General features: G+C 39.5%; 1 protein-coding gene and 2 long non-coding RNA genes across 3 annotated transcripts in view; 2 read left to right on the top strand and 1 right to left on the bottom strand.

Moving 5' to 3' along the window:
- The window catches only part of Pygo1 (pygopus family PHD finger 1), a 9,835-nt gene extending 1,145 nt beyond the window's left edge, over positions 1-8,690 (top strand). The window contains exons 2-3 of the mRNA XM_048332329.1: positions 6,117-6,202; positions 7,110-8,690. Coding sequence (XP_048188286.1) covers positions 6,117-6,202; positions 7,110-8,231 — 1,208 coding nt within the window. The 3' untranslated portion in view covers positions 8,232-8,690. The remainder of the gene's footprint in view (positions 1-6,116; positions 6,203-7,109) is intronic.
- The window catches only part of LOC125340613, a 25,846-nt gene extending 13,146 nt beyond the window's left edge, over positions 1-12,700 (top strand). Inside the window, exon 3 of the long non-coding RNA XR_007208788.1 lies at positions 11,565-12,700. This is a non-coding gene — a long non-coding RNA (uncharacterized LOC125340613). The remainder of the gene's footprint in view (positions 1-11,564) is intronic.
- The window catches only part of LOC125340612, a 14,707-nt gene continuing 9,841 nt past the window's right edge, over positions 10,658-15,523 (bottom strand). Inside the window, exon 3 of the long non-coding RNA XR_007208787.1 lies at positions 10,658-10,796. This is a non-coding gene — a long non-coding RNA (uncharacterized LOC125340612). The remainder of the gene's footprint in view (positions 10,797-15,523) is intronic.

Raw genomic sequence — 15,523 nt, forward strand, 5'->3', positions numbered from 1 at the left:
CATCTGTTGATCCATCATCCATCCACTCACCCCATCCATCTGTCCATCTGTCCATCCATCCATCCGTATCCATGCATGCCTACTGCATTCAGGCAGCTGCAAAGCAGCTGTTGTAAAGAGCAAAGTGAGCAAGGGAAGAGTCAGAAGAGATAGGCTGAAGGTTGGGGTGTCTGTGTGTTGGGAGACCTTGTGTGCCATTTAAGACTTTGACTTTAACTCTGACAAAGCGACTGTACAGTTTTGCCCAAAACACTGATTGAGGTGACATTTTTAGTAGGGTTTCTGTGGCTGCTGTGTAAAACTTAGACCATAGAGAATAAGGGCTAAGTCAATGAGACTAGGAAACTATTGCAGTTGCTTTTTCATTCAAAACGGGGTGTGTACACACACACACACACACACACACTTGCCCAGCTTGCATGAGGTCCTGGCTTAGATCTTAACAAGACAAAGAAGAACAAAAAAGGGGTGTGTGTGTGTGCTTAAAATACTTTACAACTAGTTTAGTAGAAAAATCACCACTTAGGTGATGTTGAGATCAAGGACTGCAGTAATTCATTGATGTTTTCTGGTCTGCATGACTGCAAATTAAGCAAGCATATATAGAACTGGCTTGTGACACACTGATAATCTAATGTCCGAAAGACATCTCAAAAAGAAGGTAGAAATTTATTTTGTTAGTCATTTAAACAAAATAACTTAGGGCAGAGCATTCTTTTTAAAAGGTTTAATGTCAGCACAGCCTTTCATCTGGTGAATTTTTCTGTTTGTGGTGTGTGCTGTCAAAGCCTTTAAGGAATAGAACTTTCTGAGATAAAATATTTCTCCTGACATTCTTTTTTTTTTTTTTTTGGCCAGTCCTGGGCCTTGGACTCAGGGCCTGAGCACTGTCCCTGGCTTCTTCCCGCTCAAGGCTAGTACTCTGCCACTTGAGCCACAGCGCCACTTCTGGCCGTTTTCTGTATATGTGGTGCTGGGGAATCGAACCTAGGGCCTCGTGTATCCGAGGCAGGCACTCTTGCCACTAGGCTATATCCCCAGCCCTCTCCTGACATTCTTGGTGTGTTATTTTTGCCATTCATTATAAACTGCTTTTGTGGCTAAAGGAAAAGAAAGAACCATCTGATTTCTAGCTTTGAATTTAATTATCAGTCTCTTTTGTGTGTCTATGACAGTTCTGGGGGCTTAAACTCAGGCCTGGGCTACAGAGCCACAGATCCATTTCTAGTGTTTTGGTAGTTAACTGGAGATAAGAACCTCACAGACTTTCCTGTCCCAGCTGGCTTTGAACTACAGTCCTCAGATCTCAACCTCCTGAGTAGCTAGGATTACAAGGGTGAGCCACTATCACTCAGCTATAATTAGCAGTCTTTAATATAATTCTAAGTGTAATGGGTGAGTATTTATTGAGGATCAAGACCACAGATGTGTCTTCATTTTGTTCCAACTGCTGCTTGAAAGTCTGATACTTCACCTGTTACAAGTTGGCTAGGTGTCAACTCAAGAAATTCTGATAGTAAAGTGCCAGAACTAAGGGAAAAAATGTCAGTATTTTCATCTCATAGGGTTTTATAAGTCATTTCCTAATAAATTGCACATTAATGTAAAAGATATTTGGATTCTTTTATAACCCACAAAAGGTACTAGAATGTCAATTATGAGCTTTTCTGAAGCACAATTCTGATGAACTTGACTGTCCTAGAACTTTTGTTATTGTTTATATCATGCAGTATGTAATGCTTTCAGGTCATTAGCTCCTTTTATTTTTACAGGTGGTGGTACTAGTGTTTGAACTTGAATCATACCCCCAGCCCTAGCACATAAACTCTGAAGCAGTGCTCCCAAACTCTTTCCATTCCACTCCTGTATATAGGTAGATATTTAGGATGGTTGTATATTTATTTCATACATATTGATATCATTCATTTGCTAAGACAAGGATAAGCTATAGGTATAGACTCCATATATGTATATGTATACACACACTATAGATCAATACACTTTTCAATTTAAGTGAATCATAAACTAATATAAGTTAGGCGCTAGTGGCTCGTGCTTATAATCCTAACTACTCAGGAGTCTGAGGTCTGAGGATCTCAATTCAAAGCCAGCTGGAACAGGAAAGTCTAGGAGACTCATCTCCAATTAACCACTAGAAAACCAGAAGTGAGTGTAGTTCAGAGTGGTAGGTAGAGCACTAGCCTTGAGCAAAACAGCTCAAGGACAGCGCCCAGGCCCTGAGTTCAAGCTCCAAAACTGACAAAAAAGAAAAAGAAAAGAAAAAAGAAACTAAATAAATAGAAGTTAGATTTGAGAAATTTATGATGGGAGATTTTGTCATTGTGTGCTCTGTAAAACAAAAGCATCACAATCCACCTGTGATACTAAAATAGAATCCTGGATCCTCAGAATTAGGATTGCTGAGAAATTTCTTCTGCATTTTTTAGTGTGATCCCCAGGTGTTCTTTATACAGGTGTTCTTTATTCATTTGAAAACAGATTGCAGACATAAATGGACCAGAAAAAGCTGATTTGTAGTCTTGATCTTGTCCGGGTATTAAATTCAAATTACACAGTATCTTATATTATCTACTAGCTAGTCTCCCCCCAAAACTTCAGCTGTTGACTATAAGACAGATTCCATGCCCTAATTATATTTTCATTTTATCTCCACCATATGTCAAATTAATGAATGAGTGGAGTGACCACATAAATTTATTTGCTTATTTATTCATTTGTTTAATTTCTTTATGTTGCATTCTGATTGTTCCTATTCCATACCCTATGAGCGTGTGTGTGTGTGTGTGTGTGTGTGTGTGTGTTGATCCTGGTACTTGAACTCAGAATCTGGATTGCTGTCCCTTAGCTTTTTCACTCAAGGCCACTTGAGCCACAGCTCCACTTGTGGCTTTTTGATTGTTAATTGGAGACAAGAGTCTCAACGGATTTTTTGGCCCTGGTTGGCGTCAAACTGCAGTCCTCAGATAAGCACTTTTAGGACATTTATGAGAGAAATGTCATGAAGATTGGAGACGCTTTAAAGGTTGTGTTAGTCACAGCATAGTGGAGGAACAGCTTGGGAGAGAAAGTGTAAAGGAAGGTTTTTGTTTTTAAAATTGGTTCATCTTAAGAGAACTTAGGCAGATTATCAGGAAAGTGAGTCTAGATTCAAACCTTGAATCAGTATACTCCAAGATAGTCCAATGGATATGCTTACATGGCTTGTATCTGAAGCCACTTGTTGAGCCATAAATAGAGATCTGAAAGTCACAGTAAACAAGTGAATACTAATTAATGTCTTGGGAGCACATGAACTCACCCAGGAGGGACTGAACCATGAGAAAAGCATTGAGATCACAAGCTTTGGAAACACAAACATTTGGGAGACAGATGGAAAAAGATCTTGAAAGGTAGAATGTGCTAGATTTCTCAGAGAGGTAGGAGAAAAACTATGAGAATAGTGTCACACATACACAACATATGAAAGGGTAGTTTTAGGAGGAATACATAAATGAATTTTTCTTTTGACAAATGAAATATTGTGAGCTGGGCCATGTATTCTCTCCCCAGTATTCCAAACTTAATGAACATGACCACTATTTATCCAGCAGCCCAAACACTGGTCCTTCCCACACAGTATGGTCCCTAAGTCCTAGACCTTTCCACAGTCAGTTCTTCAGTTTGGGTTTGCTTATTGCTTTGTTAATTGCCATAGCCCTTTTCTTGTTTCCTGGCTTCCTCCATGTCCTTAATCCACCCACCTAGCCTCTGCTAGTGTTAAGTAACCACTATCTATGGAGTGCTCACCTAGTGCATTGCCAAGTGTTTTAAATGGAACATTTGGCTCAATTCTCTCAGGAATCCCCTAAATGAGATGTTATTATTCTAAACTTCCATGCTGGTCCATGCCATAGTGCCCAGCCATTGGCTGTGGAGGAGTTTCACAGATTTCTTCTTTACCTTGCAGAAGTAACATTAAAATTTGCTCAGCTAGTAAGTGACAAATAATTGAAGTTGTAAGGCCCAACATTTTATCCGCTGTATACCGTTGCCCCAGTGTCTTTCATAAAATTATGCAAGGGTTCTTCACTGCCTTTAGGATAAAAATCCCTTCTTTTTTTTTTTTTCCCCTCAAAGTCCTGGAGATTGAACTTGGCAGGCAAGTGCTCTACCACTTGAGCCATGCCTCCAGCCCCCTTTTGCGTTGTTTATTTTCCAGGTAAGATCTCAATTTATGCCTGGCTAGCTTGAGCTGTCCTTCACCTGTGCTTCTGTGTGTCACTGAGGATGACAGACTGGTGTCATTTGCCATCAAGTGTGCTTCCTCAGTAGAATAGAAATAACAAAGGGCAGAAATAGAAAAGGAACTACTTTTTGGGGGGTGTATAGGACTGGGGTTTGAACCTAGGGCCTCCTGCTTGAGAAGTGTGCTTGCTCATAGCTGGTGCTATACTTCTTGAGTCACCCAGGTTCTTGCTAGTTAATTGGAGATGGAATCTCTCCTAGTTTTCTGCATGGGCTGGTTTTGAATTGAGATTGTCTATACCTCAGTCTCTCGAACAGCTAAGATTACAGGTGTGAGCCACCAGCACCTAACCAGATAGTTGTTAGCTGTACTTTATAGGATAAATGAAAATATAAAAATATATGCAAGGGTTGGGAAGGTGGCTTATGGGTAGAGTGCTTGCCTTGCATGCATGAAGCCCTGGATTCAATTTCTCAGCACCACATAAACAGAAAAGGCTGGAAGTGGTGCTGTGGCTCAAGTGGTGGAGTGTTAGCTTTGAGCAAAAGAAGCTCAGGAACAGTGCCCAGGCCCTGAGTTCAAGCCCCGGGACTGGCAAGATGGATGGATGGATGGATGGATGGATGGGATGGATGGCTGGCTGGCTGGATGCAATTATTGTTTTCCCCTAATGGATCATCAGAACTGAAGTTTGTCACTCTTGTGATAGTGCAATTCTAAGATGACTGCTTAAAAGCCCCATTCTGCTGCGTGTATGTGCTGGATAGTCAGTGGGATCATGATCTTAAGGTCAGCCTGGATGGAGTATGGAACAAGACTTACTCAACAAAACAAAACAGTGGAAGGGAGACTTGATTGTTTTATTTTACTTTTATTTTTTGCCAATCTTGGAGCTTGAACTTGGGGCTTGGGCACTATCCCTGAGCTTCAAGGTTAGCACCCTACCATTTGAGCCACAGCGCCACTTCCAGCTTTTTCTGTTTATGTGGTACTGAGGAATCGAACTCAGGGTGTCATGCATGCTAGAGAAGCACTCTACTACTAAGCCACATTCCCGGCCCAGGAGACTGGATTTTTTTTACTGAAAGAATAAGATGGAGGGGACAGATGCATGAAATGATATGACAGCCTTTTTTTTTTTAACTGTTTTTATCTAACAAAAATAGGAAACAGTAACAGATGTTAGGTTTGAATATGAAGTATCACTGCAGGCTCACTCAAGTGTTGAATGGTTCATCACCAACTAGTGAGAAGATTTGGGAGATTCAGTAGGTAGGGCCTAGGGCCGAGCTGTATGGAATATGTAGAAGGGGGCAAAATGCCTTTGAAGGTGCACCTGGTTCCTCATGTCTCTCCCACCCTCTACTTCTTGGCTCTCATGAGGTAAAAAAGCTCCTTCTTCACATCCTTCTGCCCAGTCACATGGGGCCAAGCAACCATGAACTGCACCCTGTGAAACTGAGCCAAAATAAATCTTTCCTCCCTTGAATTGTTCAAGTCAGGAACTTTACAACCACCAGCCAAGTAGCTAGTACATAGGTTATAAAAGATATTGCTGGCCAGGCACTGGTTGACTTAAGCCTTTAATTGTAGCTACTCAAGAGAGGGAATCTGAGAATCAAGGTTCGAAATTAGCCTGGGCAGCAAAGTTCATGAGACTTTTACTTCCATTTAACTACCAGAGAAAGCCAGACGTGGTGCTGTGGTTCAAATGATAGAGCATCAGCCTTGAGCAGAAAAGCTAAGGACAGTATCCAGGCCCTGAGTTAAGCCTTGGTACTGGCACAAAAACAAATAAAATAGATATTGCTATGAGATCTACAAAATTGTTACACTTACATAGATAAATGAGACTTTTTTTTTCTTATAGGTGGTGATGGTGGACTGGATGGGTTAGGAGGACCAGGTGTACAACTAGGAAGTCCAGATAAGAAAAAACGCAAGGCAAATGCACAGGTAAATTGATGTTTTCTTTAGGAACAATTTTCCTTTGCTAGGGGAAATTGAAATTTGGTAATGAGTTTGCTTTCTTCTCTTCATTCAGAACCTGATAGAGAATTCTGCAGTAATTGTTATGTTTGGTAGTCTGTAACCACTGGCTGTGTGTGGATTATGGATAGTGCAAGGAGAAAATGTGGGCAGGCCAATTAAAATACTTGTTCTGAAATCTAAAGTTTGTTAAAAGGTATAAGTATCTGTAGTTCTGTTTATAGATTTAAGGTACATTCTCTATAAATTGAAGCACTCATTACTTTTCTTCCTTTTGGAGGCTCTGCCCTGGATCTTCCATTTTGTTAATGTGACATATTGATGTTATGATTATTTTCCTCTTATTAACCAATTTCCCTCTTGTGTTAGTTTGTTCTTCCTTCCTTCTTTCCTTTGTTTTGTTCGTTCCTTCCTTCCCTATTTTTTTTTCTTTTTGTTTTTTGGTGGCCGTGGGCTTGAACTCAGGGCCTAGGCACTGTCCCTAAGCTCTTTCCTTAAGACTGGCGCTCTGCCACTTTGAGCCACTTCCGATCTTCTGGTAGTTCATTGAAGACTTAATCTCCAGCCAGCCTGGGCTGGCTTCAAACCATGATCCTCAGACCTCAACCTCCTGAGAGCTAGGATTATAGGCATGAACCACCAGCACCCATCTTTATTTCCTTCCTTAAGTAAAAGGAGCATAGATAGTTTTACCAATAAGTATAGTATCATTAAATATAAATAACCTGATTGAAAGGTCAAGTGAAGAAGTAGTGTTGTCATAACACTGTAGGGGCAGTTTGACTGAAGCCAGGTTCATAGGTGTAAAGAAAGGGGACAATTGTAATGACTTCTTGGATCAAGAACCTATTCTTTACTTTGTATCTCTTTTCAGGGACCTTCTTTTCCTCCACTCTCTGAGTATGCTCCACCACCAAATCCCAACTCTGACCATCTAGTGGCTGCTAATCCATTTGATGACAACTATAATACTATTTCCTATAAACCACTACCTTCATCAAATCCGTATCTTGGCCCCGGTTATCCTGGTTTTGGAGGCTATAACACATTCAGAATGCCACCACACGTCCCCCCAAGAATGTCTTCTCCCTACTGTGGTCCTTACTCACTCAGGAATCAGCCCCACCCATTTCCTCAGAATCCTCTGGGCATGGGTTTTAATCGACCTCATGCTTTTAACTTTGGGCCACATGATAATTCGGGTTTTGGGAATCCATCTTATAATAATGTGCTAAGTCAAAATGTTAACATACCCAACCAACATTTTAGACAAAATCCCACTGAAAACTTCACTCAGATTCCTCCACAGAATGTTGGGCAAGTATCCAACCCTGATTTGGCATCTAATTTTGTCCCTGGAAATAACTCAAATTTTACCTCTTCATTAGAAGCAAATCATTCTTTTATTCCACCTCCAAACACTTTTGGTCAAGCAAAAGCACCACCTCCAAAACAAGACTTTCCACAAGGAGCCACCAAAAGCACAAATCAACATGCCTCTGCTCTTACACCTCTCTTAAATATGGATGACACGGGGAGTCAGAGCAATATTGAATTGAAAAATGTTACTCGAAACAATGCAGTCAATCCGGAGAACAGCCGTTCTAGTAGCACTGAAGTCACAAACAACAGCCATGCAAATGGGACACAGAATAAGCCACGGCACCCCAGAGGTGCAGCCGAGGTGTGCAGTACTGAGAAAAGCAATAAATCCCTCCACCCCGGCCGCCATGGCCATTCGTCTTCCGACCCCGTGTATCCTTGTGGAATTTGTACAAACGAAGTGAATGACGATCAGGACGCCATCCTCTGTGAGGCCTCTTGCCAGAAGTGGTTCCACCGCATCTGCACCGGGATGACAGAGACGGCGTACGGCCTCCTCACCGCAGAAGCCGCGGCAGTGTGGGGCTGCGATACCTGCATGGCTGACAAGGATGTCCAGTTAACACGCACCAGGGAAGCTTTCGGCCCTCCTGCGGTGGGCAGTGATGCTTAGCCACAGGCAAAAACTGAAGTGGGTTCCCCCTGTGTGTTCCAGTGTCTCGGTGACACAGGATTTAAATATTCTACATTATTTTTTTAAATGCACACACAGACGCTTGATTACCTTTAAGTTCTTCCTAATATTCTACTTCATTGCTAGTGCACACTTTGTATTGTCCTTGTTTGCTATCTTAAATGAGAGTACTGTGTGTGGGGGTGCTTTGCAAACATTTATGCCTAAATGTTAGTTGTTATTTATCATAAACATAAAAGCCTTTTGGAGCTTCAACATAATGTGAAAAATTGGAATCATTGAAAAATACATGATTCAGTGCCAAACCTTGGCCATATCACATTAGACATTTAGTTCAAAAAGTTTTATAAGGCTGGGTGCCGGTGGCTCACGCCTGTAATCCTAACTCTTCAGGAGGCTGAGATCTGAGGACTGCAGTTCAAAGCTAGCCATGGCAGGAAAATCTGTCTCTTACCTCCAGTTAACCATCAGAAAACCAGAAGTGGTGCTGTGGCTCAAGTGATGAAGTGCTAGCCTTGAGCTGAAGAGCTCAGGGACAGCACCTAGGCCCAGATTCCAAGTCCCAGGACCACCTGGGGGGAAAAGTTTTTTTAAGGATCCACTTAATGTGTTCCAAATAGCACACGTAGCTATAACATGGGGAAAGCATTCATCATAATGGGTTCTCAAAAAAATAAATAGCGTGTGGCACCAGATTCCTTCTCCACAAGAGCCTTTGAAATGAGTGAATTCCATATTTTCCAGTCAGTCTTCCCAGGATATCTGTATAGATAAAAAGACAGATTTTAGAATTTAGTAGATTCTCAGTAAATATTTGTTTATTACAGATTGTACCATTTGAAATCGCTATTAGATCAGCTGAGAAATGACTGCAATTAGTAAAGTTGGTCTACAGTATGTTTCCAGTTGTAGTGTTTAGAAGAATAGTATTATGCCCTCTGTTTTCTTTGATTATTCAGTTGTTTTATTTTGCAGAGTTATCAATAGTACAGCCGTGTCTCCAGAAGAATTGTGAACGTGTTCTTTAATAGAACTTTCAAGCAGGACATTCTACAGATGAGAAAGGTAGAGGCATCACTTGACTCTAGAGGATCTGCTGGCAAACGAAAAGAACCCCTCAGTGGTGGTTTGAAAATCTTGTTCTGAGATCTAAGCTTGCAGAATGAGCCTCAGGAAAGCTCAAGTTCACTTTAAGCAGAGACCAGTGATTACCAACTTAGGATCCTTAACTCAGGCTTAAAGTATCTGCTGTGACTGAGCCCAGTGTGGAAGTGGACCTGGGAGTACAAGGCTTAGAAAAAAGACGGAGGAATGAAAATTAAGATTTACAACAGGAGAAGCACGTTTTTTTTTTGTTTGTTTGTTTTTAGCAGACCGTACCTGTGACCAAAATAAAGTGAAACATACTGTGTGACAAATGATAGCAATTTTTATACCATGGTTAGATGTTGATGAAGCTCTACCATTATTTCCTCCTAGAAAGTTCTCAAGACTGGTGATCTGCAAAGGAGTCAGATACTACAGTTTAAGTCTGGGCAGATGATGACAGGAGCTATATATAGTACTGTCAGGAAATTTTAAGTTGTGCAGGAAATTTTTGACTTTAAAACCACTTTTGGGCTTGGCCGTGGCTCATGCCTATAATCCCAGCTACTTGGAAAATAGAGATAGAAGGACTGCGGTGTAAAGCCAACCAAGGCTAAAACAACAACACAGTAAGACCTTCTAAACCAAGCTAGGTATTGTGGTACACACGTGTGATCCCAGCTGCATGGCAGAGAGGAGGTAAGTTCGAGGCCATGGTACAAGGCTGTCCTGGGCAAAAGTAAGGCCCTGTATGAAAAATAACTGAAACAAAATGGGCTGGCAGTGGGCATGGCTTCAATGGTAGAGCATTTGGCCCCTGCATGCAAATCCCAGTACCACCAAAAACTTATAACTAACAAATGTGAACCCATGCGGTGTAATCCATAGTTAATTGACTCGGACTGCAAAATGTCATCACATCTTCACACCACTGGACCTCTGTCCAGTGGACAGCCAGCTTTTTTGTCATTTGTGGCTTCTTCCTAAGAAACAACACATTCCCCAACTAAGCAATAAGTGGACAGTTGGCACAACTTATACAGCCTGACAAAATGATGTCTTTTGTACAAGTTAGGTATTTGATACCTTTTTGGAAGAAAACTGTCCATTTTGATTGAATAAAACTTATTTTTATAGTGTTTTAATTTTGACATCCAAAGTAGCAATTTCTTATGGTACAACGTAATAGGTTTCCTCTCTTTATCGTTGCTTGACTAGTTAGAATACTTTAAATAGTTGTATAATATATAACGGTGAAACAATTAGAAAATGAAACGGTGTAAATTCTACAGCTAGATATTTCCTTGTGTGAAAACTACCATTTGAAGCAGGTTAAAATGCAGTATTTTGGGCTGACTGGCATTTGATGGTATTTGGTACATACTTAAAGATCAATTTGCTTACGTAATTATTTTTTGCTAGAGACAAATAATGTTCTAAGTGTTTAAAGACTTAGTTCTATGGAGTGCTGATTTTTAAGAAATGATACACTGCATGCTGTGTGCTCACATTAGGGAATGAGTTTATGACTGAATAGAACTAGGTACCCTTCTGCTACTGAGGAGCCTCCCACCTGGTGTGGTGGTACTTGAGCCGTACTCATTGCTGAAATTATGAGATTTCCCAGACCTCTGAGGGCTTACAGTTTCAGTAATTAGCTGTTTTTGTGAAAATGAAATAACCTTTTGAAATCTAGTCTAAAGACATTTGATTTATAAGGTGATTCATTTTCTCCTTTCACTGTTGTTTACAGTTGTTTTTTTAAACTTAAAAACAGGTGGATTTCTATTCATGTGTTTAGGTTTTCAAAATGTCATATTTAAATAACTATTCTAAAGAAGAACCATGGTTGATTTTGACATGAATCACAACTGATGAATGTTTTCATGTGTTTGAATTCATTTTCTTACTAGTTTTCACATTTATCTCTTTAAAACATTTAGTCCAAATTACATTTACAGATGCTGTTGGGGGAGAAACAGTGATGAATTATGAAAATGGATAGCAAATTGGTATATTGTGACATGAAGAGGTCATAGAAAAAGTGACAAGCTGCCATCAACCTTAAACACATAGTGATGGAAAGAAATAACAAGTGGATTGTACCTTTCAAGGTGAAACCTCTTTCCTTCATAGAAATCTCACATTTCTCTCTCTGTCACACACACATCGAAATACACACATGCATGCACACATTCTCAGCTATCTCAGGGTTTTCCCCTACAGTCTTGAGTTTTGCTGAAGTTCATCCTCCCTCACTATTAGCACCATCTAGGTTTTCTCATCGAGGCCAGGTTGCTGATGAAGTTTTAAAGCACCCGTTCTTTCTTGTTGGATGGGCTTGGATGCAGGGCCTGGGTGCTGTCTTTGAACACTTGTGCTCAAGCCTAGTGCCTACCACTTTGAGCTGCAGCTTCACTTCCAGTTATTTGCTAGCTGATTGGGAAAAAAAGGAGTCTAACAGACTTTCCTGTCTGCGCTGACTTTGAACAGAAATCCTCAGATCTCAGCCTCCTGAGTAGCTAGGAATACAGGAGTCAGCCACCAATGCCTGTCTCACCATCCAACCTTTCTTTAAAACTTGCTTTTACTCATTCACTAGAGGATTGCTGGCCCACTGCCTTTTAGATGTTACTGGACCCACAAATACTAAAGCAGCTCAGCTTATTAAATAAATAGTTGTTCTGATAGAATGCTTAGCGTTACATATGTGATCAGTGTTTTTCTCTTGGGTAAAATACTTCAGAATGCTGCTGTTAAGATCTTGTCCAAATTAGAAGGTTATATGCATAAAACAAGATTTTTCTTGTACTAGTGCTTGTTCTTCATAGACTAACACAATAAAGAGATATCCAGGGTTTTTTGCTTTTGTTTTTTTACAAAGACTCCCACTTTTGCCTAGTAGCATGGAAAAAAACTTAATCATCCACATAAAATAAGTGTCAACAGCCTCCGTCTAATATTCTTTTAATCATTTCTCTTCAACAAAATAGAGTGCTAGTAGTTATCCAACATACTAATTGTATTTAACAGTAAGCAAATATATAAGCTGTGTCTGTGTGTCTGTGTGGTTGAGGATCAAACCCTGGGCTTTGCACATTACCAAGTGCTGTATCATCTAACCACACCCCAAGCTCTAAGCAATGGTTTTTTAAAGGGGAGTTATAAAGTTTTAGATTTCTTTCTTTGCCAGGGTATAGAGATTTTATATGCATGAACATTTGTGCCATTTTAGACTTTTTTTTCCAATTAAAAATGTTGAAAAACAGCCCAACTTCCAAAGTTCATTTGTAAATAGCTTGGAACTCTATATAACCAGATTCTTAGGGAAGCTCATAAAGGCTTATTTAAACCATCATGTAGTTAATTGTCATCATCCTGAGCACTTAGTTTGCTTTAAGGAAAGAGAGCAAGAAAGGAGAGTTTTCCTGATGTGACTGGGAGGCTGAGCTCTTGTTTTCCGTTGCTCTTCCCATGGCACATTCTGGTGCATTTGTGCAGACAAGCTTATCTTTTTCCCTCCTGGATGCCCTGCGCTTCAGAATTTCCCATCTTAACTCAGCAGAAAGCATTTCTTTGGGTGATACTTGTTGGCTATATTTTAAAAAAAATCATGGAGGAAAAAGTGGGGAGAGGAAAGCAGGAGAAAATGAGGGAGTGGGATAACTTCAACAAGAAATGTACTCACGGGCTGGGAATGTGGCTTAGTGGTAGAGTGCTTGCCTAGCATACATGAGCCCTGGGTTTGATTCCTCAGCACCACATAAACAGAAAAAGCCAGAAGTGGTGCTGTGGCTCAAGTGGTAGAGTTCTAGCCTTGAGCTAAAGGAAAGGAGCTCAGGACAGTGCCCAAGCTCAGTTCAAGCCCCAGGACTGACCAAAAAAAAAAAAAAGTACCTTATGTAACTGTAACCCCCTTGTTCATCACCTTTACAATAAGAAAAATAAGTAGAAGAAAATCATTCTCTGCTAAGATACAAATCAAGATAGTGGAGAATGAGGCATCTTTTTTTTTCTTTTGTAAGGATCTTCAGAAGGAATCTTTAGTGTGTAACATTTCAGACAATATAGCTGCATTTTGAGCACCATGGGAAGCAGTATTTTTTTTTTTTTTTAGCAAATTAGCTGGTACTGTCTGAAGAGCACTTTTTCTTTTAACTTGTTTTGACTTTTCACGTCTTCCTGTCCTTAGTTCTGCAATCAGTGATTTCTTCTCATTTCCAAATTTCATTAGCCTCCCTTTCTATTCTACCTTCTCAGTAGAGCATCGTAAAGTCACTGTGCATTTTCAAGTCTTGGTGGTACTGCGATCGGAATTTGAGTTGGAGCAGGGAAGCTAGATAGCACTTGCATCTTTGAGACTAATGGTGAAGAGAAAGTGGCCTTGTGTAAGACAAGCAGTTACCCATTGGGCACTGCTTGTGTCTAATGAAATAGCTTCGAATGAAACACAGAGTATAAAGCTTCATCTTAGTCGTAGTTTATTGGTACTACATCACAATTAATACTGATTTTAAATACCTGTACTTTTCCTGCTCTGCAGATGTGTAGATGATGTTATTTGTTAGTTAAAATATCTTTTATAAAAAAAAGTCCTGCTTCTTATCATGATGTATGTGACTTAAATGATTGTTTCATATTAAAACTATTTCTTCCTTATGTACTGTTTACATATACCTCTTTTTGGGATATTAGTTCAGTACTTTGATACAAATCTGAGTGTGTTCCACATTGGTGACATGTATTTTTGCAGTAAAGTTTTCTTTTGTTTTTTAGAGCATGTCTAAAGGAATAATACATGCACTAGTGTTGTGGTCTATGGCAAAATTACTGTAATTCAAATTGGAAAATAGAACGTTTCCAGACTTTGTCCAACACTTATTCCTATGGCAAAGAAAATTACTATGTAATACTAATTATTTCTTATGCTGGTATGTTTTAAGCTACTCTATGAAGTATGTGAAACATCAGTGTCTGTGGATTAGTGGGTGGTCTGATGTCTTTAAAATAGGAGAAATAAAATTTTGTGTTAGCAATTCATGATATTCAGTACAACAAATATTTCTTTAAATTTTGATCTGCTGGGCGTGATGGTACACCTCTGTAATCCAAACCTGTTGGAAACTAAGCTAAGAGAATTTTGACTTGAAAAGGCCAGCTTGGGATAGGTAGTGGAACCCTGTCTCAAAGAGAAAAAAAAATACCTATAGACATAATTTAGTAATGAATTATACTAACTGACAGTGCTTATGAGGATGTTTTAGCCCATACTAGTAAATACCACCAAGATTACACAGTCAAATTTTTTGTTGTTGTCATGAGGCTTGAACTCAGGGCCTGGATGCTCTCACTGAGCTATTAAGCTCAAGGCTAGTGCTCTACCATTTTGAGTCACAGCACCACTCCAGATTTTCTGGTAGTTAATTGGACATAAGAGTCTCATGGACTTTGCTGCCTGAGCTGGCTTTGAACCTGAGTAGCTAGGATTACAGGCATGAGCCACCAGCACCAGCTGTATAAATTAGAACGTTAAGATGACTCCAGCCACAAACTCATTCCACCACAAAATAGTGACACTAGTCTTTCCTTATTAAGAAATTGTTAAGATACCATAAAAGTAATTTACTTAGAATGTGTAACCATTGACCATTGATACTTGAATACTCTTATTTTGGACTACCTAATGAAAGGATTTAATAATAAAAGTCCTAAGGATTTTCAAAGCTTAGTTATAAAGGAAATTTTTTATTTTAAAAACACCTATTTAAGAACATTGTTTAGTTTTGTTTTGGCTTTTTGGTTTTGTTTTGTTTTTTTTAACAAAAAAAGTTCTTACTGTGTCATTTAAAACAAGTACCCAAAAAGAATTTTAGTAACATTTGACTGATGCCAATCTATGTATTTGAAATTAGCTTGGAGCTTTCACCCTTCTAAAAGAACATAATATGAGTGCTTAAATTGCATGTCTTTTAAAAATATTCGAATTTTTAGACTCACCTATTCAAACTGTCCTGAATAAGTAAGGTTTTACTATGTTAGTGAATCCACTAGAAAGTAAATGTCTCCCTATGTTAATGATATTTCTATGTTTTATTGTATTTGGCATGGTGGTTGTGGTCTATTTTGTACTTTTAATTGTTGACTGTTTTTTGGATTATATAGCAATAAATTTGATTCAATCTTAA

Source organism: Perognathus longimembris, chromosome 23, assembly GCF_023159225.1.
Source record: "Perognathus longimembris pacificus isolate PPM17 chromosome 23, ASM2315922v1, whole genome shotgun sequence".
NCBI lineage: Eukaryota > Metazoa > Chordata > Mammalia > Rodentia > Heteromyidae > Perognathus > Perognathus longimembris.